This window comes from Bubalus kerabau, chromosome 23 (assembly GCF_029407905.1).
Source record: "Bubalus kerabau isolate K-KA32 ecotype Philippines breed swamp buffalo chromosome 23, PCC_UOA_SB_1v2, whole genome shotgun sequence".
NCBI lineage: Eukaryota > Metazoa > Chordata > Mammalia > Artiodactyla > Bovidae > Bubalus > Bubalus kerabau.
Genome location: NC_073646.1, coordinates 27,840,006 through 27,867,074, shown reverse-complemented (window position 1 = coordinate 27,867,074; position 27,069 = coordinate 27,840,006). Strand labels below are relative to the sequence as shown.

Here is a 27,069-nt window from a genome sequence, read left to right as displayed (position 1 = left end):
CCATCTCATTCCTAGAAAGTTGTGTCCCAGTGACTCACTCTATTCTCAAATAATAATAATAATGGTTTCATGAGTTGTTGTGAAGGTTTGTGGAATTACATGTAAACCCTTGGGACAGTGCCTGGCATCATCAATGGAACCATGTCAGCAGATATCATCATTCTATTTATCATTCTGAACCTGGTGAACCTAGAGCAAGGGGTACAGAATTAATAGCTACTGTTATGTGGGTGCTGGAGTATCAACAATGAAAGATGATTAATATATTGAAACTACCTTTCAGTCTCACAGTTGGGGATGCAATGGAGTGACAAGGACCGTGACAAACTAGAAAGTCAGTGTCATACTAAAGAAGGACCCGACCACCCAGCCAGCTGTCACCATGTGAAAATTTGGGTGATGTTGCCACATCTTTGGATTTTCCAAAATTCGAATTTTTATATGAAATGTACCAATTTGGGGGTAATCATTTAAAAGTGTATTTATTTTTGGCTGCACTGGGTCTTCGTTGCTGTGTGGGCTCCTCTCTAGCTGCAGTGTGTGGGTTTCCCATTACAGTGGCTTCTGCTGTGGTGCAGGCTCGGGTGCAGGCGCTTCAGCAGCTGCAGCACGTGGGTTTAGTAGTTGCGGCCCCCGGGCTCTAGAGCACAGGCTCAATAGTTACAGCACACGAGCTTAGCTGCTCCACAGCGTGTGGGATCTTCCCAGGTCAGGGATCGAATCAGTGTCTCTTGCATTTACAATGTAGATTCTTTACCACTGAGCCACCAGGGAAGTCCTGAAATGTACCAATTTTTTTAAGGTGGCAATTTATTCAGTTAAAAAAAAAGAGAGACCAAAATCTTGTAGGTCAGATTCTCCTCTTTCTGTGAGCCCCTAGGGTACAACTTTCCTGTCCACCACTGCCCCAGGGCCCGGTCAGACTTTTGTAGCCCTGGGAGGGCTGGAGAGAGCCTTGGAGGTCAGATCTGCCCACCAGCCTTTCTGATCCCATGTGGGCATCCCTCTCACACATCCCTCAGAGAGAGGGGGCGAGAATGGGGATGTCTGTGAATGAAAGTGACTGTGCCCTGGAGGTTCTGCCCACCTCTGCCCCATCTGTCCAGCTTGGGGATTGATCCAGAAACAGATCGAAGAGGCAGGAGGATGACTTCATTCCGTGCACTGGGCACCTACTACCTGCCAGTTACTGTTCTGATGGCAGTGATGACAAGAGGCCAGGCCCCTGCCCGGATGGAGCTGCTCTTAACCCCTGTGCGTGCAGGAGGGGCCGAGAGTGTTGGGGTGAAACATGCTGCGAGAAACATAGGGGAAGGGGGCTCAGGGGGAGCAAAGAAAGACCCTGAGGTGACAGCGAGGTATCAAAGGTGTCGGAAGCCAAGGATAAGATGGAGATATGGCTGCTAGAGAAGGTGGAAGGTGACAGTGCTGATGAGGAACAGAGGCAGGCCCAGCGGGGCCTCTTGTCCTGCTGGCCACACACTCTAACGGCAGACGTAGGCCCAGAGAAGCTGCGTCCACTATAGCAATTTCTGACAGTTTGTTCCTCCTCTGGCTCCAGCTCACTCACGTCTCTGAACAGACAGAACTCACATTCTCCTGTAATTCCTTTGTGTTTAACACACACACACTCAAACCTTCTGAGTTCTTGAGGGTAGAGAGCCCAGCTTTTGTTCAACTCTGAGGTCTCCCCACCTTTCTGTTCCCCACAGTGCCCAGAGGTAATAGGCTTCCATATACAAATGTGTTCAACTGAAATAATGGCATGGCCTCACATCCCACACCTTAGTTTCCTGTCCTGTAAAATGGGGATGATCGTGGATTGGAGTGAGGAGGAAAAGAGATCAAGGCTATAAGCATTGGGAGCCCACATAAACTGGCCTTGGGAGGCCACCTGGGTTTTTCTCTTGCTCTGAGCTGGGTGCCCCAGGAGCTACTGGGAAAGGCTCTGGCCCTCCTCTCTCCTGCCACAACCAGGCCTCAGTTTCCTCCTCTAAGGAGAGCTAATTGGGGCCCCGGGGGCGGGCACACACTTGCCAGGGAGGCTGGGGCCAGGGACACAGGTTGCCACAAATCCCTCCTGGCTGTGCTGGTCCCCTCAGCCCAAATGCTTGCTGCTGCGACTTATTTCAACTAAGCCGTTTTTTTCATCTGTAGATGTTCCATCTCCAAGTGTGGCCGGCCAGCCCCTAATCCCAACCCACAACCCAGGCATCCAAGACCCCTTCGTGGGTCTGAATCCCAACAAAGGCAGGCCCCAGGGGACCAGCAGCCACCAAATCAGAGCTCGGGCTTTCTGGGAGCGGCAGGCGGAGCCCCTGCGACATGCAGGGTGGCCAGAAATCCGGAGCCCCTCACTGGCATCTCGGTTCCCCCGAGAATCAGCTCCCACTGGAGACGGAGAGAGGGGCGCCGTCTCCGCCACCTCCCGGCTTCCTCGTCCTTCTTTTTTTCCCAGGCTGTGGGAGGCAAAGGGTTAAATCCCATAGAGCTGATGCTCTGACTCCAGGCTAGAGGGGCCCGGGAAGCTGGGGTCACTTCCTGCTCCGTCCCAGTCACCCTGAACTGGTCCCCGGGTCCTCAGCTTGGGATCACCCCTTGAGAAGGACCCTAGAGTCCTCGGCATCTAGCCCGCCCCCCGAGGCAGGGCATTCAAGGGGTTAAGTCCCCTGGGGCTGGATCCTGCCTTCCGGCCTTTCCCAGACCCCAGAGCCGTGAGTGGGGGACGCCTGGGTTCCCGGGGGGGTGGCCCGGAGGGCCCGGGACGGCCGCCGGGGAACAATGGGGCGCGGGAGGCCGGGGGCCCGGGCCCGGGCGTGAGCCCCCTCCCCCGCCCCCCGGCAGCCCGGGGTAGGGGTGGGGGCCGGGCAGGGGCCGCGAGGGCCGAGGATTCTGGGAAGAGCGCGAGGGTCTGGCTGTGGGGGAGGGGAGGGCGTGAGCATTCTGGGAAGAGGGAATTCGGCCGGGCCGGGGGCTGGGGCGCCGCGGGGGAGCCGGGAATCCTGGGTGCCCCCGGGGGGCGGGGGAGGGGAGGATGCCGGGCTCGGGGTTGGAGAAAGGAAGGAGGGTCGCGGGGACCGGCTGGAGCCGAAGTCCAGGGTCTGGGCCGGTGCGGGCGTGGGGGGACCGGGGCCAGGGTGGCTGCATTCCCGCAGCTGCCTCCATGTCAGGGTCACCCTGGGCCGCTCTCCACACCTCTCTGGGAGGCAGCCTCCTGCTCTTCTGCCCTCCCTCTCCCTTCGCAGTGGGGCTGGCTTGAGGTCGAGGCCTGTGCAGGCCCGAGCACCTCTCACCTCCCTCGGTCTCCCACTTTCCTGCTGCATGTGGGCCTTGTCATTAACCCTTTCCCTTCTACCCCGGACCGCTGAGTTTGAATTTCTCCAGAGACATCAAGGTAGATGAGTGCTCACCTGTCCTCAGCAAACACAGCAGGCCTCTTCAAAATAGGCAGGCAGCCCCCAGCTTGGCAGAAATCCCGGCTGCCACCTCCCCACAGACACTTACGGATGGGGGTGGGGGATTCTCAGAGCCTAAGAAGCTGCAGAGATGAAGAAATTCATTTACTTCCTAAAATCTAACTCCTGTCTCTCCTGGGTTCAGCTAGCTCCTGCTTCAGTTTGGTTACCACCCCACAGCCTCCTCTGGAGTCTTTGCACATGGCCACCCAAAGCCCAGGCCCCCACAGGGTCTCTCTTAAGGGTCTAAACGTTGTAGGGAGTTCTCGCACTTAGCTCCTGAGGTCCTGTTCCCTCATCCCGGAATCTTATCACTGTTTTGGGAGTGACAGCTGCCTGTGTTTCACTCTGAGCTCCTGTTCCTCTGCTGCCATCCTCTCCAAAGCACTGGACCAAAGAGGTTCTCTAGGAGCAAGGGGCATCTCATTCATTCATCCAGAATTTACTGGACACCTAGTACGTGTTAGGGATGGAGTACAGCAGCAACAAAAGAGAAAATGGATTAGAAGAAGGGATGCCAGGATGGAACCATAGTGGAAGGCTTCAGCAGGGAGTGTTCTGTTTCTTGTTCAGAGCTCTGGGTTGTCAGGATCCAACCCCTTCTTTCATAGCCAGGGAAACCTGGTCCCAGGAATTTCTCCAGCCCTTTCCCATGGCCAGCAGGCTCTGACTGAGCTGTCTTTCCCCATCTGCCCGCGTTTGTGAGTTTCACATGACTTTCAAGGTCATCTCCCTCTCTTAGAGGCCAGGACATGCCAGACACAGAATCTTGCATTTCTGGTCTTAGCCCTGCCACTTCCCAGCCTGTGACCTTGAAGAAATCTCACTGGGCATTGGTTTCCTAATCAGGAAAATGGACAACCTGATTGGGGGTGAGATGATGAGGACCATACGGCAGGCACTGTGTCTGCTGTCACATGCCAGGTGGTCTGCATGCATTCATCCTGTCTCTCTTTTCCTTTCCATTTCGCTCTCAAAGTAGTTTCTGCAGAAGCCCCTGATGGCTTTAAACTGCCCCCTCTCCCTACCTCTAGCCCTAGCTTCCTCTTTCTTTCTGTGCTTAGATAACGGGAAAGTGCTCCAGTCTTTTGGAATGCCGTGTCTGTCCCCTCAGGGAAATCAGGGTGGTTATTACTTTTTTTTTTTTTAACTCTTTAAGTGTTCCAGCTAGTCTTGGTTCTCTGTGGGGCTCATAAGCAAAGTTTATTGGTCCCAATTAGCAGCCCCATTAAGGAGGAAAATTAGAGTCTTAATGAGCTTCCTCTGATTAACAAAATAACAGGTTTCCCAGCCTCTGGGCATCTGAGGGGTGGGGTGAGAGCCTCCTTTTCCGTGGGCATCAGATGCTTCTCCAACCCCCAGTCTGGGTTCAAAGGGTTATGACTGAGGAGCTTTTAATTACACTCAAATTCACCTACTTGCTTAGTGGTGATCTTAAGCTCTGGAGCAGAAGGCAGGCCTGCAGGGGAGGGGGTCGCGGTGAGAACCAAGGCACAGAAAAATGGGGAGGTAGGAGATTATAGTTCACATCAGGAGGAATAAGGGCTGGGGATGGGGCAGATGGGGGAGTGGGGCTGGGGGAGTCAAAGCAGGCTGGGGCTCAGCTCCCTGCCCCACCCCACCCCCAGGGTCCCTGGAGCACTGGACAGCCCTGAGTTCCGGGATGGAACCTGAGACGGCGCTCTGGGGCCCAGATCTGCAGGATCCTGGACAGAGCCCGGACGATGGTCACCCAGGTGAGGGACACAAGAAGGGATGGCGGTCCTGAGGAGAGAGTGGCCCCATTCAGGGAGGGAGGGGCGCAGGCTCTGGGAGAAACCCGGGAGGAGGGAAGTGAGGCCTGCCCCCGATTCTGAAAGGAGATGGGGGCTGGAGACTCCCTTTCTCTCTGTAGGTGCAGAGAGTGGGAACGAAGAGGAGAGCGCTCAGCAGGAAAGTTCTGGGGAGGAGGTCATCTTGGGAGATCCAGATCAGAGCCCAGAATTCAAGGACCCATCAGAGATGCCCCTGGAGACACCCTCCCAGGATGCCTCTGGCCCCCAGGATGCCCCGGCCCCGCTGGGTCACGCCAACCCCTCGGACCACCAGACCCCTCTGGACACCCCCTCCCCCGAGGTAGTCCCGACCCCGTCAGACTGGACCAAGGCCTGTGAGGCCAGTTGGCAGTGGGGGACTCTGACCACCTGGAACAGCCCCCCGGTGGTCCCGGCCAATGAGCCCAGCCTGCGGGAGCTGGTGCAAGGCCGCCCGGCCGGCGCCGAGAAGCCCTACATTTGCAATGAGTGCGGCAAGAGCTTCAGCCAGTGGTCCAAGCTGCTGCGGCACCAGCGCATCCACACGGGTGAGCGGCCCAACACCTGCTCCGAGTGCGGGAAGAGCTTCACGCAGAGCTCGCACCTGGTGCAGCACCAGCGCACGCACACGGGCGAGAAGCCCTACAAGTGCCCCGACTGCGGCAAGTGCTTCAGCTGGAGCTCCAACCTGGTGCAACACCAGCGCACGCACACGGGCGAGAAGCCCTACAAGTGCACCGAGTGCGAGAAGGCCTTCACCCAGAGCACCAACCTCATCAAGCACCAGCGCTCGCACACGGGCGAGAAGCCCTACAAGTGCGGCGAGTGCCGGCGGGCCTTCTACCGCAGCTCGGACCTCATCCAGCACCAGGCCACCCACACGGGCGAGAAGCCCTACAAGTGCCCCGAGTGCGGCAAGCGTTTCGGCCAGAACCACAACCTCCTCAAGCACCAGAAGATCCACGCCGGCGAGAAGCCCTACCGCTGCACCGAGTGCGGCAAGAGCTTCATCCAGAGCTCGGAGCTCACCCAGCACCAGCGCACGCACACGGGCGAGAAGCCCTACGAATGCCTGGAGTGCGGCAAGAGCTTCGGCCACAGCTCCACGCTCATCAAGCACCAGCGGACTCACCTGCGCGAGGACCCCTTCAAGTGTCCGGTGTGCGGCAAGACCTTCACGCTGAGCGCCACGCTGCTGCGGCACCAGCGCACGCACACGGGCGAGCGGCCCTACAAGTGCCCTGAGTGTGGCAAGAGCTTCAGTGTCAGCTCCAACCTCATCAACCACCAGCGCATCCACCGCGGCGAGCGGCCCTACATCTGTGCCGACTGCGGCAAGAGCTTCATCATGAGCTCCACCCTCATCCGCCACCAGCGCATCCACACGGGCGAGAAGCCCTACAAGTGCTCCGATTGCGGCAAGAGCTTCATCCGCAGCTCGCACCTGATCCAGCACCGGCGCACGCACACAGGCGAGAAGCCCTACAAGTGCCCCGAGTGCGGCAAGAGCTTCAGCCAGAGCTCCAACCTCATCACGCATGTGCGCACGCACATGGATGAGAACCTCTTCGTATGCTCCGACTGCGGGAAGGCCTTCTTGGAGGCGCACGAGCTGGAGCAGCATCGGGTGATCCACGAGAGGGGCAAGACCCCGGCCCGAAGAGCTCAGGGCGACGGCCTCCTGGGGCTCGGGGACCCTGCCCTGCTGACCCCACCCCCTGGAGCCAAACCCCACAAGTGTCTGGTCTGCGGGAAGGGGTTCAACGACGAGGGCATATTCATGCAGCATCAGAGGATCCATATTGGCGAAAACCCCTACAAAAATTCGGACGGCCTCCCTGCCCACCCCGTCCCCAAGCCACCTCAGTTCCGGTCCCCCAGGCTCCCTTTTGGAGGGAATTCCTTTCCCGGTGCTGCGGAGGGCAGAGCCGACCCGCCTGGACAGCCCTTTAAAATGCCCGACGGGCAGGAGAGTTTCAGCCACAGGCTGGGGCTGCCCTCCTCCAAGTCCTACATCTGTTCGCACTGTGGCGAGAGCTTTCTGGATCGCTCGGTGCTCCTCCAGCATCAGGTCACCCACGGCAACGAAAAGCCCTATCTCTTTCCCGATTATCGGATTGGCCTCGGGGAAGGGGCGGGGCCCAGTCCCTTCCTCAGTGGAAAGCCCTTTAAATGCCCCGAATGCAAAAAAAGCTTTGCCCTCAGCTCAGAGCTGCTGCTGCACCAGAAAGTCCATGCCGGCGGGAAAGCCCAGAAGAGTCCAGAGCTGGGGAAGAGCTCCTCCGTCCTTCTGGAGCATCTCAGGAGCCCCCTGGGAGCCAGACCCTACAGCTGCTCAGATTGTGGGGCCTCCTTCCTCGATCGCCTGGCTCTCATCCGGCACCAGGAGACCCATACTCGAGAAAAGTCCCCCATACCCGAGGACCCCCTCCCAGAGCCAGCCACCCTGTCCACAAGCCAGGAAGGTGAGGGAGAGGCCCCCGCACCCACAGAGAGCAGCAGCCATGAGGAAGGGGGGAGCCCCAAAACCAGCTTGGAAGAAAAGCCCTATTTGTGCCCCGAGTGTGGAGATGGCTTCACAGAAGTCTCAGCCCTCCTCCTCCATAGGAGCTGCCACCCCGGGGTCACCCTGTGAAGAGGGTCTGGAGACCAGAGGCCTCTCTCTCCTGAGAGGAACACTGGGTCTCCTCAAAAGTTATGTGGGGAAAGGAGGAAAACCCTATCAGATTGTAGAGAAGAAGAGGATAAAGAATTGTGGGTAAAAGTAGTGCTTTTACATCAGTGATGAATAACCCTTTAAAATTGTTGGTGGGAACCACTTATAAGGCAGTAGAGAAAAACTGTTGGGTTAGAAACCCTATAAATATGTAGGAAAAAAAAAAGCCCTTTAAGTCTGTAGCAGAAAAACCCTATAAACCATAGTGGATAAAAGCCCTATTAATTGTAGGAAGAGGTCCCAATATGTCTCTAGACAACCCTATAAAACTGTATTGAAAACCTAGTGAAACTATAGGGTCGGAGCAGCACAGGGAATCCGACAGCATCGACTTGGGAGGAGTGACCCTTAGAAGGTGTAGAAGGACCTCCCATGAACTCACTCCACAGCGTTCTCTCCCCCAAGAGTATGGGAGGGAGCCCGTCTGCCAGAGCCGTGGACGATGACACCAAGGAAAATGCTGGGCTGGGGGAGGAGCGTGGGAATGAGGAGGAACCTTCTGATTCCCCAGAGGAGAAATAACCCAGGAACTGGGAAGAGAAGGTCCAGTTCAAGGCACTGGGGGTTCCGTGGGGGATGAGGGAAGTCTTAGATGATTGTGTGTGAGAGAGGGAGAGGCCCATGGAACTCCTGATCAGAAAGAACCCCCAAAATGGGAAGAAAAAAACATGTCCAGCCTGTTTAAAGGCCAAAGTTTGGGGAGCATAAAAGTTTTAAGTATAAGGAGACTAGGAAACCACCACAAAAATTAGGAGGGAAGAGTAGGGTGATTTGTTAGAGTGCTTTGAGGAAAGCGAACCAAGGTGGAGAAGCCGTTGAGATGGAACCCAGCAAACCCCAGGCTGCCCAGTCCTCCCTGTTTCAGAAGCTTGTCAAACTGCAAGTACAAGCAAATCCTAGCTCAGGCCACCAGAGTTCCCCACATCCCCAAGCCAGGCAGGACTCCCCTCTCCCCAGCTCAGCTGGGGAACATCTTCGCTGCGAGGCCTCCAGGGATGGAGGGCCCCTCCTGCCACATTCTCAGGTCTCACTGTCGGGAGGCTTCTCCTGCAATCTAACTGCCACCAGTCCTGAGGCTGTGGCAGCCCGTTTCCTTACATTCTGTCCTCAGAGAGGGAGAAGCCTTGTTAGTCGACCTCCAAAGAATAAATCCCTTCAGAGACATGAGGTCTGTGTGTGGTCAAATTCTGGCCAGACTTCTCTTAAGAGCACCACCTTTGATTCTCTGCCAACAAGGGACAGCAGAATGGACAGAATCGAGAGCCTGGATTAGCCAGCAACCTGATTTTTAACCTCATTCTCTCATCTGAGCTGTTAGCAAGGCTGCAAGAGGACGAGCCAGCAAGAGGACACGTAGTGATGGGTGTCCAGATGCCCCACAGACTGGACCGTGGGTCCCTGAAGAGTACACGGAGACCTGACCACCTTCCTCACCTGGGTACCTGGAGCCTTCTGAGGTTGCAGCAGCCCAGCCCAATTGTGGTCTTGGAAAGAAGACAGAGTCCACCCACTTGGCTCCTCTCCTCCTTATCCAGAAACCTTCAGAGGGAGACAGAATGATGAGAAACACACTCCCTGGCCAGGCCCGGCTCCTGTCCTCACACACCACGTACAGTGACATACTTTAATTAACCCTGCCAAACCTGCTCCCATGGCGGGGAATGAGACTGTTGTCCTCTGAAATGGTCGAAGAGCCAAAACTCTTGAAACATCCATAACAAGAACCCCACCCCTTAACTCCAGAGACCCTTAAAGGAGGACAGGACTCCCTGTCCAGAGCTGGGTCCAGAGGAAGTACCCACTGACACCACGTTGGCCCCAGTAATGCGCTGTGGTTCAAGTAGAACTGAGATGCCAGGTGGGGAGTCACGTCCCTGGAGAGGGTGACCCAGCTTCCTACAAACCTGTGGAAGAGACCTCTGATTCCATTACCTAAAAGTTCAAAAGGTGAAAGTCCTTCACCCTTCGTCTGTCCTGTTCCCAAAGGGATCACCCTCAAATTCAAAGACTGAAATCTAGAACACTGTAGGAGAAGCCTAGGCCTGCTGGGAGAAGGGAAAGGCAGGTCTTGGGGGACTGAGGAGACCCTGATTATATCTGCATAAAGCCCCACCCACCCAAGTGCCAGGTCAGAAAGCGCCACCAGGAGGGGAGAAGGAGCCTGCCTGCCTCTACTGACAGCGTGGACCGAGGCGGCGTCCCTCTGAGACTGAGAAAGAGGAGACCATTCTCCAAGCAGGTTTTTTCTTTCCTCTAAGATGGCAGCAGAAAGAAAAATCATTTGTAGAAACAAACCCCTTGTAAAACTAGAAGCAGATCCTCTTGGAAATAGGCCTGAGGAATCAGTCTCCAGAAGTGTCCGGGAGAGCAGTTTTTGGGGCTCAGGGCCAGTCCAGGGGAAGGTGGATGGTCAAGGCTGACTGAGGGCCTTTCGAGGCCTCGGGTGTAGCATACGTAGTAGGGTGCTCGCATGTCATAGGGTGAGGGCCAGGGGCCTTGGCTGTGGTACTGAATGGATGATGTGGACACAATTAGGTGGGGTCTGGGGTTTCATAGCAAGAAAGGGGGCAGAGTCAGAGACCTTTGGGGTGTGACCTGTTCTCTGTTGCCCACCTCCCCAAACTCCTTTAGCCAGCTGCTTTCCTCCCAGAGCGAGCTACATCTTGGGAGGAACTAAGCAGGGAGCAGGCTGGGGGAGGCGGCAGTGTCAAGTCCTTCTGACCAGGTCATGCCAAGGCCCAGGGGATCGTGGCACTTTCCCACCGGAAGCGAGTCAGGAAGGCAGAGTGTAGCCAACCCCTCCTGTCCAACTCCACGCAAGCCTGACTCTTTAGACAGGCCCTCATGGAGGAGCGCAACACAGGGTCACAGCGTCATTGGTGAAAGCAGAAGGGAGAGTAGAAACTGATCTGAGCATAGGGTGAAACTTGAAACTGCTATGGATATGGAGGTCAGAAGGGAGCCCGGGAGAACTTGCCGTGAATCCTGAATGGTGGGGAAGCTTGAAACCATCACAACCGAGAGGTGGGGTTCCATCACACCTGCCCCTCAGGTGAGCAGCCCCGCCTCTTTTGCCCCCACTCATCTGACTTGTCCCCGTGGAGTGAAGAAAGGCCCCACTTTTGAGTATTGTGTGTCAATAGCAGTGTTGTGTCAGCGGTGGTCATGTTGATTAGTTGAAGAGAATAAAGGGAATACGATTTCCCAGGTGTTTTCTGTCTTCTCTTTCAAGTTCAGAGCAAGCTGAGAGAGCCCATTCTCTGCCAGGGCAGGGCCCACATGTAACTCAAAAGCTCAGCCTAGCCCTGTTCCCAGAGGCCGGAAATCTCCATCCAGTGCTTGCTGGTGGGAGCCTGAGGGTTTACAGCTTTAAAATCTATCCTCTTGGGAGATGGGGAGAAATGTGCTGAGAAGGTGGCAGAGCCAAGCAGCACAACATGCCGACTTCTGGGTGGCAGCCTGGTGACTCGCACTGGGCTGGCTCAGGGCCAGCTGTGCTGCCCCAGGGAGCCCTCTCTGGCCATGACGCCCACACCCTCTGCAGACTGCCACGAGGCAAAGCGCCCAAGATCTAGTTCCAGAAGCTGGCAGCCGCCTCCCCTGGTTCTCCTGGGTCCTGGACTGTGTCCAGCCCTTCCTCCAGACCAGAGCCTCCTAGACCCTGAAGAGAAGTGGGTGGAGACCTAGCTCGTCATCTAACTCAGGATGTAGCCCGTGAGCCCCCAACGTGTGGAGAGGCTGAGGCTAACAGAAGGCTGCCATTTACCTAAGATCTATTGCAAGGTAGTAAAGGAAACCAGAATGACCAGGAGCAAGCTCTGCGTACAACCAAGCCTCTCCTCCCCCACCCTGGGCCTGCCCGGGCCTGGCCTGGGCTCCACATCGTCTGGGTCAGGCAGGGATGCACCGCCAAATCCTCCTTGCAGGCTTGCCTCAGCACTATCTCCTGGGCCTAGACCTTGCCCTGGCCCAAATGACTGCTTGAGGCAGCTCTCACCCAGTGCCTGCCTCTGCCCCAGTCTGCTGGGGGCCTCCTGCCCTAGCCAGGAAGCTGTCTCCACACCTTCCCTTTGTCTAACCCCAACTCCCAAGGCGGGCTCAATTGTCTCTCCTTTCCCTTCTCCATCTGGAAAGCAAGGGGTGGGGAAGGGGGAAAGAGAAGAGGGAATTGATTTCATGAAGAAGCGAATAAGGAAGGCTATTCTGTATTTCCTGGAGACACTGAGGTCCATCAGCACAGGAGTCCTCTGTAAAATGAGGGGACTCCAGAGGAAGAACAGACACTGGAGCCCACTGATTCTTTTTTTTTTTTTTTTAATTTATTGGGCTGCACTGGGTCTTAGGTGCAGCAGGTAAACTCTTAGTTGTGGCATGTGGGATCTAGTTCCCTGACCAGGGATCGAACCTGAGCCCCCTGCCTTGGGAGTGCAGAGTCTCAGCCACTGGACCACCAGGTAGGTTCCCCATTGGTTCTTACTTAGCAGAAGGGGTTGGATCCAGGCATAGTACCTGCCACAGCAGCGGGGCAGGAAACTGGCTAGAGGCAGTGACCTGAAGGATGAGGGCTGCAGGAACAGGAAATAGTGAGTGTCGGGGTCAGGGGTGGGGTGGGAGATAGAGGATGCATAACAGGTGTCAGCTTAAGAGCATAGTGGGGTGGGAACTGAGAAAAGGCGAGAGAGCAGAGGCTGGACTGTGGAGTACCTTGTTGGCGTAACTTGGGGATAAGGACACCATTGGGGGAAAGGGGAATTAAGGTGAGTGACATGATCTTAGCCCCATCCTCCAACCCTGGCCATAAATGGTAGCAATTTGGTAAATAATATAGCAGAGTGTAGCACCAGAGAGCCCAAGGGAAGTGTTACTTATTTTTTAATCAAGTTTCAGAGCTTTGCTCTTTTTTTGACATAAACATTTAGTGTGTGTGTCACTCAGTTGCATCTAACTCTTTGCAACTCCATGGACTGTAGCTCACCAGGCTGCTCTGTCCATGGAATTCTCCAGGCAGTACTGGAGTGGATAGCCATTCCCTTCTCCAGCAAGGGAATTTTCAAGAAGAGTGATTGAAGTCAAATGCTCCCCTGGAACCTGTGGCCAATCTCACTGGAACCTGGCTAAAACAGGTACCTTTGCCACTAAGGCCAACATCTGCTCACCCACACAGGCCAGCCAAGATCAGGATTGGGCCAGGAGGAGTTTTGACCTCCCTGTCCCAAAAGCCCAGAGTATTGCAGACACTGAGTTTACTGGTGCTTGGAAGGGATTAAGCACACTGAGGGGTAAGGGCCTGCCCAACTGGTACAGCAGATCTCCCCGGTATTGGGCAGGCTCATCCTAAAACCAACATTTGTGAAGAACTTACTCTTCCTCCTGCAGCATCAGTGCTTGCTGTTGCCACAATTCTGGGATTTTTATCCCACTCCCTTGGGCGCAAGCTTGAGAAAGTGGTTTGGTGTCTATTAAGCATGAGGACTGAGAGTTTTTAAGACTCCCCCCTCCCCCCGGATATGGAGACTGCTTAGGAGAGATATTTGGGGAAGTGACGTCGTCTCTTGGATTTGGTAAGGAGCCCACGTGGAGGTGACTCCTGGGAAAGAGGATAGAGCTCACAAAGGATTGGCTGGCCCCGACCTGCAGCGCTCCTTTCTGAGCCAGACGGCATCTCTATGACGCAATATGCTGTGTTTTTTCCCCACCCTGGCCACCACTGCCGGGGGCCGCGGACACTTCCTCGGCGGCCCGATGCCATCCCCCGCCGTGGCTCGTGCCTCGGCGAGCGCGCCCACAGCCGGCAGCCCTGCGCCGGAAGTCAATGTAGCCCGCGTCTCCGTCTCGGGTCCGACTTGGACCAGCAAATGCGGCCCTGCCGAAACCTCGGGCGCCAGGTGGAGCCCGAAGGCTGACAAGGCCGCTGGCCCCAGCGAAGGTGCGACTGCTGATAAGGCTGTGGGGTCGCGCAAGGGGGTGTTTGCTGACACACCGGCGGCCGCTCCCGTGGCTATGGCTCCAGTTCCAGCTCCAGCGTCAACACCCAGCCTGGTCATCACCGTCCCGAGCGCGAGGCCCAGCACAGCCTCGGTGAAGGGTCCGAGTGCGGACCTGACAGCACACTGAAGCCACAAGCGCCGCTAGACACGGTTCCCGAGAACATGGCCAGAGGACGGTGCAAGTCCCAATGAAGGAAGTCACCCGCTGAGGTGTCCTGTCTGTCCATCCGAAGGGGAGGGGTGGGCGAAGCCGCTGGGGAGACATGGCCCAGACTGGGTGTACAGGCCTGGTCTCCTCCGAGGACCTGCCACCAGGTGAAAACATGGGACTACATTTCCCAGGATGCAGCTTGGAGCTCCCGGCTTCCCTGCGGCCAATGATCGCGGGCGCGGGGAGGGGGGTGGCAAGCCGGAGCTGCGGAGATCCAGGGAGTCGGCTCTTCCTGGTGGGAACGGGAGAGCAAGCTGGCGGCTGAGTGCTGACCACGACGCTTCTCCTTGCAGACATGCCCCTCCCACGGGCCCAGTCTGGGACCACGGACAACAGTATAATAAGCAGGTGGCGGGAGTGGGGTCTGATCTGTGCAGGCCCTCTAGGTTCACTCGCCAGCCTGGGAGGCACTGGGAGTAAGTTTTAACAGCCAAAATCCGGGACTGTGTTTAGGGCAGGAAGCCTGGCTCCGGACTATAGGCTGAGAGTTGGACGTTTATTCAAAACAACAGCCTATACAAGACATCTCTAGAGCAGGGGCTGTGGGTCGGAGTGGACCCTTGCACCTGTCAGCAGCTCCACCTCCGGGGCCCCCTTGGACTGCCCTTATAGCCCATAGAGTTTGCTTGGGCAGACAGCACAGGAAGCATCATATAGGTACAGGCTCAGTCACGGGGCATTAGATGAAGCTCTTCTACCTGGAATGATTGGAAGTTGGCACAGTGGGCTAGTCTGTCCCTTTCCCCATGGGAAGTTCTGCCTCCACTAAAGGCCACCCGGATGAAAGCAGGGTCAGGGTGAGGGACCCAGCAGAGACCTGGGAAGTCGGGCCTGGGAAGGGAGGAGAGATTGGGAGGGGTCTGATTAGGATAGAAACTGATGATCTTGGTTCACTCCCCAGATGAGTGCAAGGTGACTGCAGCAAACTTGGAGCCTCCCAGAAGAGGACAGTGCTCCCACCAAGGGGATGCTCTTAGCATAAGACCAGACCAAAGAGCCCAAGCAACTCCACAGAAGGGAAGGTCTGCTCAGATCTGGGGAGCAGAGAGTGAAGCAAAGTATCCCTGGGCCCCAGGGCCCAGTCTCAGAGCAAGGAGCTGGGGATCTGACCAACCCTGCTCCTAACTTGTGAGTGTGTTAAGTAGGTAGTGAGCCTCCACTTGTGTGGGAGCTCACAGCCTGAGGAATTTCCACTTTTTGGCTGGGATGGGGCTGTGGAAAAAGCTGGAGAAGGGTTAGGGCCAGCTGCCAGCAAGTTTCGTTGAGTGCTCTGGGCCCCTCAGGGCTCTCACAGCAGACCTTTCCTGCAGGGCAAGTGCCCCCTAGGCTGGAGTTCTGACCTAGGGGGAAAAGGTGGAACTGAGCTTGGCTAATCCCACACCCACTAGCATGCACTAGGGCCCCTGAACCAACCACGTGGGGAGGGGCTGGGCCCACAGGGTCCAGAATGGAAGGTGGGGGACGCTGGATGTGGGGTGGGGTGAGACTGGAGGCACAGCCCCCAGGGTCCATGGTGTTCCAAAGTCCCCTGAGTTACGTGTTCAGCTGATGTAGACGCGGTGGAAGTCATGGGCACCAAAGGCGGCGTTGCACTTGGGGCACTTCCTCTGGCGGGCCTCATAGCGGCCCCGAACACACTCGAAGCAGAAAACGTGGAAGCACTTGGTAAGGACTGCATCTTTCTTGCGGGTGTTACAGCAGGGGCAGGTCAACCGCGCCTGGGCCAGGCAAAGGCGTCAACTCAGGAACAGTCCTGACAGTGCCCAGATCCCAAGCTGACAGCAAGAGATGGTTCATACTCAGACCACCCTACAGCAGGCTGCATCTAACTCTCACGATAGCCCTGGGAGGTAGGGATAAGCACTTTCCACATGAGGAAACAGGCCGGGGAGCCCAGCCTGATACTATCTAGTTACTATCAAAACTAGAGAGTTAACAGTCTAGACTCTAACTTGGGTGGTGATGCCCAGTGGTCACAAGTTCCTGCTAAAGGTCAATGACCCACAGGTTCCAGCCTGAGCTCCTCTGCCCTGGGGCTTCATCCCTTGCCCCACTAAGCCTTCTTTGGCAAAACCCCAATCCTGGCTTAAGCTGACTGTTTACTTTCTACTTGCTAAGTCACAACTGGGCATGGCAGTGCCACTAGAAATCTGCTGCTCTCAACCCTCAACTGGGCCCATCCCTGGTGCTGCCCAGAGATCCAGCTGTGGGCCACTTGATTCATTTCTCTCTATGGAGGTTTTATAAATCTCTCTTACCTTGAAATTTCCCACCTGCCGAAAGGCCTCACCTCCTACTCCAGATAGGAAATTCCCTCCACGCAGCATTCCCAATAATCTTTCTCTATCCTGCCTGAAATCCCAGCCCAGTCCACTACCTCAGCCACTCCCCACAAGTATCACCTCTTCTCTAGCTCTCAGAATCCTACCCACCAGCATCTGACAGGCTCCACAGTCTGTAACTTCTCCCAAAGTCCTTCCCTTCTCCCCTTTCAGCTGTTTCCACCCCTATAAGGCCGAACTGCTCCAAAAGGTTGTCTTTTTACTGACTCACCCTCAGTCTTTTCCACTCCCGGTGAGTCTAGGTGATCTGACCCTCACCTCTACCCAATAACCATTCCCACCAAGAATGTCAAACGCAAAAAGTATCTTTCATCACTTGCTTCACGTGCTTTCTTGGCGCTGACTCACTCACCCCTGCCTCCTTGAAACTTCCCCAGTCATCTCACTCTACGCAGCTCTCCTTCCTTCTTTTTTAAAAAATTATTTATTTGTTTAGCTGTGCTGGGTCTTAGTTGTGGTATGTGGGATCTAGTTCCCTGACCAGGGATTGAACCAGGACCCCGGAATTGGGAGTGTGGAGTCCTAGCCACTGGACTACCAGGGAAATCTCTCCTCTGTCCATTATTTAAGCTTTGAGGTTGCTCAGGGAAAACGACCCCTGTTTCGTCTCAGGCCACAGGCCCTCCCTGAGTGACCAGTTCCACGTGGCTTTTGCCTTCACCTCTGCTGACAATCCCCCAAAGCCTCTGTCTTCCACACCAGCCCTTCTGCTTTGTCCTCCCAGACAGCCTCCCAAGAAGTCCCACGAGTAAGTACCTCATCCTCAATATCCTTGAGATGTCACTCTCCAGTCTAAAACCCTTGGATGTCTCCACACTGACTACTGAATAAGCCAAGAATCTCAACCTGGCTCACTAACCTTCAGGATGTGACACTGCCCAACACCCCCTCCCCGCCCCCCAGGCTTGTGACTTATCAAAAGCCCAGGTTCTGTCCTCTTAGCTACCACTGTCCAGCTGTGCTTCCAGCATGCCTCTCTCAACTAGGGGCCTCCACCTCTGCCTCTCCCTTTGCTGGACCCTTTCATCTCCATTCCTCATGGCCAACACTGACTCCCTCTGCAGTTTTCCTCTGGAGGCTATTCCTTCAGGAAGTCGGCTGACCGTGCCCCCCTCCCCACCACGCCCAGAGCTATTAAGGGCCTCCCCTGACTGCCCCCAACCCCTCTGGCCTTTGCCATCACACTGCTCATCACTCAGAAGAAAGAATTATTTGGCTGCCTCCTCCACCAGACTGTCAGTTTCAAGAGACCCAAGGCCAGGTATAGGTCCCAGTCCTCCCACACTCAGCACTCTATCTGGCATGGAATATATGTGCACCACACTTGAGAGCTCTCTTGATTCTCCACAATGGATTCTGCCCAGATTTTGCTATCCTACCTTATTTCTGGGTTCCCTGGACTACCCCCTGGAGCTTCACCAACCCCCAATCTGAGATTTCCCAGGTTCGTGGAGCACAACCTAGCTCCACAGCCTTACCTTGTATTCCTTGATCTCCTCCTGGAGGATTTCATCAGCGTCTGCGTAAACTTCCACCTTCCTCTGCTTCTCCAGCTTGCGCCGCAGCCGGGAGATGTCCTCCTGGGGCAGGAGAAGGGGCAGGCTGAGTGCAAGGGTCCTCAATCCAAACCTGCTGGCCCCGCCCCCACCTCCACCCCCTGCCGACCACACACCTGAGCCCTCTTGAGGTTGAAGCTCTCCTTCTCCCGTGCAGCCCGGCTCTCAGCCAGGCAAGGTTGGATCTCTCGCAGCCGTGTCTGCACGTGCTCCAGCTGCACCTTCAGGTCCTCGGCCAGCTGGGCTGCTTCCACGGCCTGAGGTGGGTGGAATGGGGAGGAGGGGCACAGCTGGCCTGAGCTTGGGGAGCCAAGCGTGTGGAGCCATGGCCCAAAGATGCTTATGTCAACTGTCCAGTGGTTCCTGCTCTTGGGATAAGTCCAATATCTTCACTGAAACTGATTCTGTCTCCTGACCCCACCAGCCTCACCTCGTCTTCCTCATTCCCAACACTTCTGGCTCCTGACCTGCATAACCCTCTCTCCTGTCTCTGAGCCTCCACAGGGTACTCTGCTCCCCTCAACTCCCCCAACACACAGACTTTCTCTCTGCGGCTCCCTGAAGCCTCAGCTCAAATGTCACCTCCTGAGAGAGGTTCTCCTGTTTTTCTTTCATACAGTTCTATTTCCTTCATAAGACATGCTGTGAGTTTCCGGGCGGCCACGTGGTTAGAATTCCGGGCATCACTGCCCTGGTCTAACAAGCCATGCAGTGCCGCCAAAGAAAGAAAGACATGCTGTGATCTGAAACAGTGTTGCTTAATCTTATCGGCTTGCTCTCTGCCCCTCATAACTGGAAGCTCCCACTTCCAGCAGAGGTGATTTGTTCTTGTGATCTCCCCAGCACTCAGTGCAGTCCTGGTACCCAGCAAAAGCATGACTAACACTGCTTAAACGAATGAACCAAACAGAAGTCCAGAGGACAAAAAAGATGAAAGTCAATGTTAAGCCTTTACCATGAACTGAAGAAGTGATGTCACTCCTGATTCTGTTCCCCTCAGAACAACAACTACCACAAGCTAGAGGCATTTCTTAGGGTTAATACAACTATGTAACAAAGACAGCTAGTGCAGTGGTCAGGACATGGGCTGTGGAGTCAAGGAGACCTGGGCCCAAATTCCACTTCCACTCTTTCTTGAACAAGTCAACTACGTCCCTAAACCTCAGCCTTCTCCCTTACACAACAGGAGATAACGATGAAAACTGTTGTAGGATTACTTTAAGGCGAAACATGACCCAACAGGGAAAGTCCTCAGCACAGGGTCTGGCACACATTAAGTGTCTGAGACACGAACAGGGCTGTGTAGGGCAGCAGAGCCAGGCTCTGGCCCAGGTCATCTGCCTCACCTTCCTCTTGTTGAGCTCCAGGGCCTGGCTGCGCAGTGTCAGCTCCTTCTCCACACCCCCAAGGCTGCCCTGCAAGGCTCGCTCTTTTTCCTCCAGCTTCTGCACGGTCAGGAGCTGGGCATCCACCTAAGGACAGGAGTGGGGACTCAGTGCTGGGGAGCCTCTGCCTCTCCAGTCCCACCCTAACAAGCCTGGGGCAGCCCTACCTGGGACTTGAGGCCAAGAACCTGCTCGCCCAGCTCATCCTTCTCCTCCCGCAGCAGCTTATGAATCTGGTTGGCTTTGATCCGCTCTGACATCAGCTTGAAGTTGGCGTCATCCTTTTCTCGCAGCTGCTGGAGCAGCCGCCCATTTTGTTCCTGCATGTCCTCAAAGGCCTGGCCGGTCACATCCATCTCTGACAGCAGGGCCTCCTCCTCCTGCAGCAAGTGGGCAGGGGCAAGACGGAACGTGGGAGACGGACAAGATCAACTGTGGGGAAACCGCAGGAAAACACGGCTGTACAAAGACCCACAGAGTGGACCCCGGCCGTGTGTTAGACCAGGAGGTTTAAGGAATGCCAACATTCAAAGCTGGGGGTGGGGTGGGGGTCACACCTGCTTGGTGGCACCCAACTTGCGCTGCAGGTGTTCAATTTGCTCCTCTGCCTGACGAATGCGCCGCAGGGCATCCTCGTCCGCGATCTTCTTGCTTTCCCTCCGATCCCTCTCCTCCAGTTCCCGGATGCGGCCTCGGAGTTCATCGACCTATAACCACCAGGAGGGGGCTCTCTCATCACTGCTTCCTGCTGACCCAGGGCTCAACTCTGGTCACCGCCCCCCAACCCTGGGGCAGCCTTTCTGCATATCCCACAGACCCTACCTGCCCTCACCTCAGCCTTGGCCTTGCGTTCCGCTGCCATGAGCTGCACCTTATCCCGCTGTTCCTTGGGCGCAGACTTATACATGTCTAAGAGCAATTTCATCTCCTTCTGGCTTTCCTGGGCCTTCCTGGGGAAGGCACAGGAGGAAGGCTGGGTGAGTAGGGCTGTAGGTCATTGGGCAGGGGTGGGAGGGAGAAAAGAACAGGGCCTCACTTGAGCTCTACTCGGAGACCTTTGAGGAGTTCTGATTCCTTTCTCTTGGCCTCTTCCACTTTGGCCTTCTCCCGATCAGCCCTTGAGAGAGCCGAGGCTACAGATGGGGGTCCCAGAACAGGCCCTTCTCGCTCCCGAAGCTCCCGCTTGGGTCTGGCCTCAGGTTCTCGGCCCCGGGAAGAGGGTCCTTGGGCCCCGGGGGTCAGGGCCTGGGTCTCTTCCTCGGAGGGCACCAGGTCTTCCTTCTTCGCTGACGAGGTAGTAAGGGCAGCGCCAGGCATGGAAGCCATCTCTTTTCTGGTGTCAGGGGCACCAACAGGGCCTGGCCCACCCTCTTCTTTCCCTGGGACTGGGGCACTGAGGCTGGAGTCCTCTGGGTGGCCCAGGCTGGGGATGGAGTGAGTAGAGCCACTGACCTGGGCCCGGAGCTGCAAAGCAGAGAGAGAACAGGGCCGAGGTGAAACATGCTCACTGGGGCCCAGCCATGGGCTTCCCCGGGCATCCCGCTCCTCACCTTGGCAATTTCGGCCTGCACTTCGCGCAGTTTCCGCTTGTATCGCTGGGCGTCCCCCTTTAGCTGGTGGTTGTGGTTCTGTAGGCTGCTGATAAGGTGGCGCATCTCACGGTTGATGGGCCCTGGAGGAGTACAGGAAACCTATGTCAGACTGGTGCCTGGGTTAGGGGCCCAACCCCTCAGTGAGGGGAGAGGCAGGGCCAGAGCCGTCACTCTCACTACAAAGGAGAGGACAACTGAAGCCTTATGCAGAGGGAGTGAGCTCAGCAGAGAACTGAAAAAAATTCACCCAAACATAATCTGATGCTGTGTGTTATTTTTGCTAATGAAGATTTCAAAAATATTTCCAGATTTCCTTCAAAGGAACACATAACTGTAAATTCACAAAAGTAAGTTAGTCCACTTCCTTTAGCCTTTTAAACAAATGTCATCTTCTTAGTTTCATGTCCCTGGCATTTTTCCTAATACCTCCTTACCTCCCCTCCTTGCTTTACTTTTCTTGGTATACTTGTTACTACTACTACACACGTTCAATTTTCCCTTTGTCGTCTGTCCTCTCTCCCTGTAACACAGCTCCACAACAGCAGGGATTCTTTGTATTTTGTTCACTGGTATAATCCCAAAGCTTAGAACTGAGCCTGGCTCAAAAGAGGTGTTCAATAAACCTTTGTAAAATGAACTAGTGGAGAGGCACCCTAAAGGCCAGAGAATCATGGACGGGGCTGACAGCTCCTGTTCTGGCCGAGTCGGCACCATCAGCCACCTCAGGCGGCTGTAAGCCTCACTGCACCTTTGAGCCTTGTGGTGGGGTCCCCATTTTCCACAGGGAGATGAGGCTCTGTGAAAGGAAAGGATCTAACCTCTGGACAAGCATCTGGCCACACCAGGGCCCAGCAATCCCACAAAAGGCCCCACCTCAACCCTGTCCTCACACATACCCGCCTGCTCATTGGCTGCCAGGTTCTGTTCAAACTCAATGCGCAGCATCTCGTACTCCTTGCGAACCTGGGCCAGCGTGTCCTCCAGCTGTATAACCTCGGTGCGTAGCTTCTTCTGCAGCCCCAGCTCATCACTCTGTGAGGTGAGGCAATAAGGACCCACATAAGCCCCGGGCTCATGGCAAGCCCACCCTCAACCTCGGACCTCAGTGGCTTAGGAAGAATTTATTCCCAAGGGATCTCTGGCAGGCACCCCGGACTCTGACACCCTTGACCCAGGAACAACCTGACCCAGAGGGCCTGACCCTTACCCCTGTTCCACGGGCATACCTCCATGTGCTCAATGTGCCTCAGGTGGGAATTCTTGGTGGCCAGCAGCAGCCCGCGGGCCTCGTCCAGCTGAGTCTTCACTTGCAGAGACTCATTGTAGAGCAGTGAGAACTGTGCCTGCAGCATCCGGTACTCCCCCGTCTCCCGGACCACCTCCTCGGGAAGGCTCCGCAATGCTACCTAGGGGCAGGATGTCTGAGCTCACTCAGCAAGAGGAAGGAGAGCTCAGTGCCTACCCTGCAGGCTAATGCCTTCCCAGCCCCAAACACAACTCACCTTGAGGCGCTCATTGGTCCGCACGGCCCCCTGAAGTTCGGCCTGCAGCTTCTCCAGCTCTGCCATGCGGCTATTGGCCAATTCCTGATTTTCCTCCAACTCCGCATTCAGCATTTCAAACTGTGGAGTGGGGAGGCCAGTGGAAGGCAGGGCCAGGGCATGAGGCATGCATCCCTCACAGCCCCACCATATGCTCTGCCCAAGCTCCCCTATGTGGAGCAGTGATGGACTCTGAAGGCCCAGGGACAAACCAGACCCAGGCACTTTCCTAAGTGTTCCTAGTCAAGTAGGAGAAAATGTAATACTGCATGGTCAGTGCTGGGAACCAAGGCTTGTACCTGACAGGGGGTCAAGGAAGCCTTCCTGGAAGACCTGAAGAGGAAGCTGAGGAAAGGAGAACAGGGAACAATGACTTTGCAGCACCAAAAAAAGAAAAAAAATGTGCAGTGACAAAGAAGTGAGAGAGCAAAAGCAGGACAGGGAATGGACAGTGGCAGCAGGCCCCTTCTCAGCTACACAACGAGAATGCCAAACGCCTCCAACACAACCAACACCTCTTTCATCAGTGGTACTTTTAATCCCTTGGACAGCAAGGAGATCCAGCCAGTCCATCCTAAAGGAAATCAGTGCTGAATATTCTTTGGAAGGACTGATGCTGAAGCTCCAATACTTTGGCCATCTGATGTGAAGAACTGACTCATTTGAAAAGACCCTGATGCTGGGAAAAATTGAAGGCGAGAGGAGAAGGGGACAACAGAGGATGAGATGGTTGGATGGCATCACTGACTCAACAGACATGAGTTTGAGTAAACTCCGGGGGTTACTGATGGACAGGGGGGCCTGGTGTGCTGCAGTCTATGGGGTTGCAAAGAGTTAGACATGACTGAGTGACTGGACTGAACTGACTGACTGACTTTTAATCAACTGATATAAGATTTACCTACTTATTAACTCCCCCAACTAGAACTTAAGCTCCATGACAAGTTTCTGTTTTTTTCTCCAAAATAACTGCTTTCTACACAGTAGCTAACATTCAGTATTCAGCAACTATTCACTGAGTACAGATATTAAACAATAAAACAAAACACTGTGAGTGACAGGCAAAGACCTCCAAGACCACAGCTTATGTTTGTCCGTAATTCTAAGGGGGAAGTTCAAGGGTAGAGTAGAGAAAAAGTTGCGGGAGGGACCAGGAAGAATGCTGCTGCTCACCTTCTGCATGCTGAGTGTGATCTGGCCCCCGTGGAAGCCTGAAGAGCTCCCAGACACATAGTAGCCAGAGTTGAGCTGTGGAGAGAAGAGATGGACAGATGGGTGTCGAGAAAAGAAGTTAGGGCCCCAAGTACTCTGTTCAGGCTCCATCTGACCCAGCCCCGAGCCTCACCTGCTCTAAGGCTTCTGCCAGATGCTTATTAAGTTTTTGCTCCCGCTTCCGCAACTTCTCAATGTCCCACTGCAGGTCCTCTACTGTCGTCTCCATCTCCAGCACTTTGGTCTCTGCAGATGTCACTTTATCCTGGAGCTCAGAGTACTGGGGACAATGAGGGGGACAGAAGCTTAGATGACAGACTTGGCTCCCCAAGATCCTTGGGTGTCCAACTAATCCAAACCCTGTCCTGGTTCCAATCCCACCCCAAAATCCCAACTCCCACCTCCAATGAGATGCGGTGGTGCTTCTCCTGTAGTTGGGTGGCCAAGTCCTGTAGCCGCCGATTCTCACGGCCCAGTTCCCGGGTGCGTGCCCGAGCCACCTCACCGGGGGGCTCACTGTCCCCTGGGAAGGCAGGGCTCAGGTAAGAGCCAAGTCCAGGGCAGTGGGTCAAAGTACTAACTCATTCTGGACTCTGCTACGTGCCCAGTGTGATCCACCAGCTGTCTTGCCACTCTCTCATGACAAAGCCAGGAGTCTTTATCCCCACTGTACAAAGGAGGAAACCAGCTCAGAGAGGAGAGCCATCTGCCCAGGACACCCAGGCGGGGCTGACAGAACTAAGGCTGGGCCCTTGATGCTATGCCTTAGATGGATCAGTAACTGCCACTAAGATTTGTGAAAGTGCTCCCAAGAGGTCTCCAGCCCCAAGGGAGGAGGACCCCTCCCCCAGTATCAACAACTCCTTCTACCCATCTCTCTAGACCTCAACTCCAGAAATCAAAACCAGATCCCCCACTGACAGTTTGACCCTTCTCCTGAGAACGTGGCTGATATATCCCTTGGGGAACTGTGGTTGCCTCTGGGCTAGGAGCACTGAGGAGGGGATACCATGAAGAGAGAAATGAAAGTTGGGGCACCTCAAGGGTGGGGGCATAAAGAACTAACCTCGGCTGTATACTCGCTGACAGAGTTCTTCCACCCGGCGCTGCAGGCGGTCAGAGGCCTCCACAACACGGGACACAGCTGCCTTGGAGAACTCCATGCGGCCCTGCAGCTGCAGCTCCACCTCCTCACTACTGCTTGCACCAAGGGCCACCACAAAAGCCAAGGCTGGCTCACTGAGAGGGGGCCGCAGCTGCACTGGCAGGGGCTCTGGGAGGGAAGGACAGATCCTCGTGAGGACAACGGCAACAGTCACCACTACTCTGTACCAAGTTCCGGACTGAGCCCTTCAGCGCTCTATAGCTTACTAAATCAACACAACCAACACCTGCAGGATTGTGTTATCCCCATCTTAAAAGTGAAATAACAGCAGTTCAGGGAGGCAATGTCCCTAAGGCCAGAGAGCTACCAAATCACTTCCTCAGGGACGCCTTCTCTGCCTTCCCCAATCTAAACTAAAGTGCACACACACTAACTCCCTTTCAGGCCCCCCCGCCTCCCGCAACTTCTTTCTTGTGGTTTTAATCACTTCCTTTCCTAATGGTTGGGGCAGTAAGTTATCTCTTTTTGGTTATTTGTCTTCTCCAAATCTACAACAATGCCAAGTACACAGTCAACATTTAATACTTTTTTGAACTACAGGTGTCAAGATGTGAATTGCACTCTTAACCATATCACTCAGATTTCAAAGCCTGTGTTCTTACCCACTACCCTTTGTGGCCTAGAAAGGAAATCAATTGTGTGTGTTAGCAAGCAGGGAATTCGGCAGCCTAATAATATCAAAGTCCCCTCCTCTCCAGGACCTTTCCCAGAACTTAATTAAGCTTCCCAGATCCTAGGGCTCTGGCCCTACCCCTCAGCTCCGAAGTCCCTGGCTCTGTGAGAGGGGTCTCATCACGTGTCGGCCCCTCCTGGGTCCCAGGTGCCTCTGTCCCTGAAGACAGCTCCCCCTGGCTCTCGTGGTGTCGGAGAAGGGCTTCCACAGTTTCATCCAGCTGAAGGGAGAAAGCACCAAAAATGTTATGAATCCCTCAGGTGCTTCCCAGCTTGATACTCCTTTCCTAGTAGAGGGGTCTGAGGATTGGCAGCTGGATCAAGGCCAGGTCTTCGAAAGAAGAGCGACATCCACCTGGGCCCAGTAGCGATTGACAATGAGGAGGGTGGCGTCATCTGTGGCCTGCCGCTTCTCCAGCTTCTCAATTCGTTCTCGGAGTTCGTCTTCACATGCCTGTCTCTGTTCCAGCCGCTCTGCCAGTTTCTTGTTCTTGAACTGCAGAACCTTGAGGTCCATCTCCTCCTACCAAGGAAATAAAGGGGCCAAGAAGAGGGTCAAGCAGGGCCCAAGAACCCAATCACAGAGAAAGACAAGAAAAGCAAATGCAACGGATGGGAGTGGGGAGCCTCCCCAAATGAACTGCCACTAGGATTTAACGAAGCTCAGACACCCACAGAGAAAGCGTCTGGGTTGTGAGGCGGATCATGTTCTGCTTCTGCCTCTTCTACTGAAGTCTTTGACAAGCCACACGCCCTGTGGGAACCCGTTTTCCTATCTGTAAAGGGAAGGCTGACGTCGTGTCCTCGGTTTCCTTCAGCAATGTTCTGTAAAGTGGATCTTGCTAAGCTTGGGGAATTGGGAGTTAAGTTCAGGACGATGTGGAGGAAAAACAGATGGGAGTTCTAGCAAGTTTTGAGGCAGGAACCCACGAACCGTGGAAGAGATGCCTCCCAGGCGAATGGGCTCTATGAGCGTGGTGGTGGTCTTCTCCTCGCGGCTCAACTTCTTTTCTGGGGGCCCCGAACCCCCATCCCCAGCGGCGCGTTTGTTGCCGGGCCCAGACATGGCCGCGGCAGCGAAGAGAGGAGCAGGGTCTCCCGAGGGACGTCAGGCAGGCGGAGACTGCACTCCTATCACCTGCAGAAGACAGAGCGAAAAGATGTGGAGGCGGCCGGAGCTCCGCAATCACGCAACTCCCCCTCACCTACCACAGGGTCCCTGCCCCGCTGGCCCTGGGCCCCTCACCGGCAGCAGGATCAGCCCAAGGGCGCCATCTTGGACTCCACCGGACGTCACTGGCCTCCCCAGCACAGAGCGCAGGCGCCAGGGGCAGTCCCGGATGTGGCGAAATTGTCTTCATTTCCTGTTTCTATTGGTCTCGCTTTGTCCCGCCTCTCGGGTCTGTATGGGTTTCTTTCCGAACTCTCTTCTCTCCGTGATT

General features: G+C 55.3%; 2 protein-coding genes across 5 annotated transcripts; one reads left to right on the top strand and one right to left on the bottom strand.

Moving 5' to 3' along the window:
- Positions 1-2,513: 2,513 nt before the first annotated feature.
- On the top strand, positions 2,514-11,720 carry ZNF629 (zinc finger protein 629). Its single transcript, XM_055562647.1, has 3 exons — positions 2,514-2,714; positions 5,084-5,191; positions 5,350-11,720. Exons 2-3 carry the CDS (start codon positions 5,119-5,121, stop codon positions 7,881-7,883), a joined length of 2,607 nt encoding a protein of 868 aa, XP_055418622.1. The 5' UTR covers positions 2,514-2,714; positions 5,084-5,118; the 3' UTR covers positions 7,884-11,720.
- On the bottom strand, positions 9,297-27,013 carry RNF40 (ring finger protein 40). Of its 4 annotated transcripts, XM_055562644.1 has the most exons (21): positions 26,874-27,013; positions 26,562-26,765; positions 25,983-26,150; positions 25,707-25,848; positions 24,857-25,063; positions 24,192-24,313; positions 23,924-24,070; positions 23,752-23,826; positions 22,540-22,659; positions 22,264-22,443; positions 21,934-22,069; positions 20,996-21,117; positions 20,482-20,909; positions 20,278-20,395; positions 20,003-20,152; positions 19,613-19,825; positions 19,407-19,532; positions 18,177-18,317; positions 17,983-18,084; positions 15,700-15,880; positions 14,645-14,993 (listed from the first exon to the last, which is right to left on the bottom strand). In XM_055562644.1, exons 2-20 carry the CDS (start codon positions 26,691-26,693, stop codon positions 15,704-15,706), a joined length of 3,006 nt encoding a protein of 1,001 aa, XP_055418619.1. In that variant the 5' UTR covers positions 26,694-26,765; positions 26,874-27,013; the 3' UTR covers positions 14,645-14,993; positions 15,700-15,703. The 4 variants fall into 4 exon arrangements, with proteins under 4 accessions (XP_055418621.1, XP_055418619.1, XP_055418618.1 ...); XM_055562646.1 differs by lacking the exons at positions 14,645-14,993; positions 15,700-15,880 and adding an exon at positions 9,297-9,503; XM_055562643.1 differs by having other exon boundaries at positions 14,645-15,880.
- Between the last annotated feature and the right edge of the window lie 56 nt (positions 27,014-27,069).

What these genes read in the sequence shown, in the direction of transcription:
- ZNF629 (XM_055562647.1), top strand. Translation starts at nt 5,119, where the DNA reads ATGGAACCTGAGACGGCGCTCTGGGGCCCAGATCTGCAGGATCCTGGA. An exon ending in CCCGGACGATGGTCACCCAG is followed by an intron (nt 5,192 to 5,349) that starts GTGAGGGACACA and finishes TTCTCTCTGTAG; the next exon opens with GTGCAGAGAGTGGGAACGAA.
- RNF40 (XM_055562643.1), bottom strand. Translation starts at nt 26,693, where the DNA reads ATGTCTGGGCCCGGCAACAAACGCGCCGCTGGGGATGGGGGTTCGGGG. An exon ending in GGCACATTGAGCACATGGAG is followed by an intron (nt 22,070 to 22,263) that starts GTATGCCCGTGG and finishes CTCACCTCACAG; the next exon opens with AGTGATGAGCTGGGGCTGCA. An exon ending in AACGCAAGGCCAAGGCTGAG is followed by an intron (nt 20,153 to 20,277) that starts GTGAGGGCAGGT and finishes TGGTGGTTATAG; the next exon opens with GTCGATGAACTCCGAGGCCG.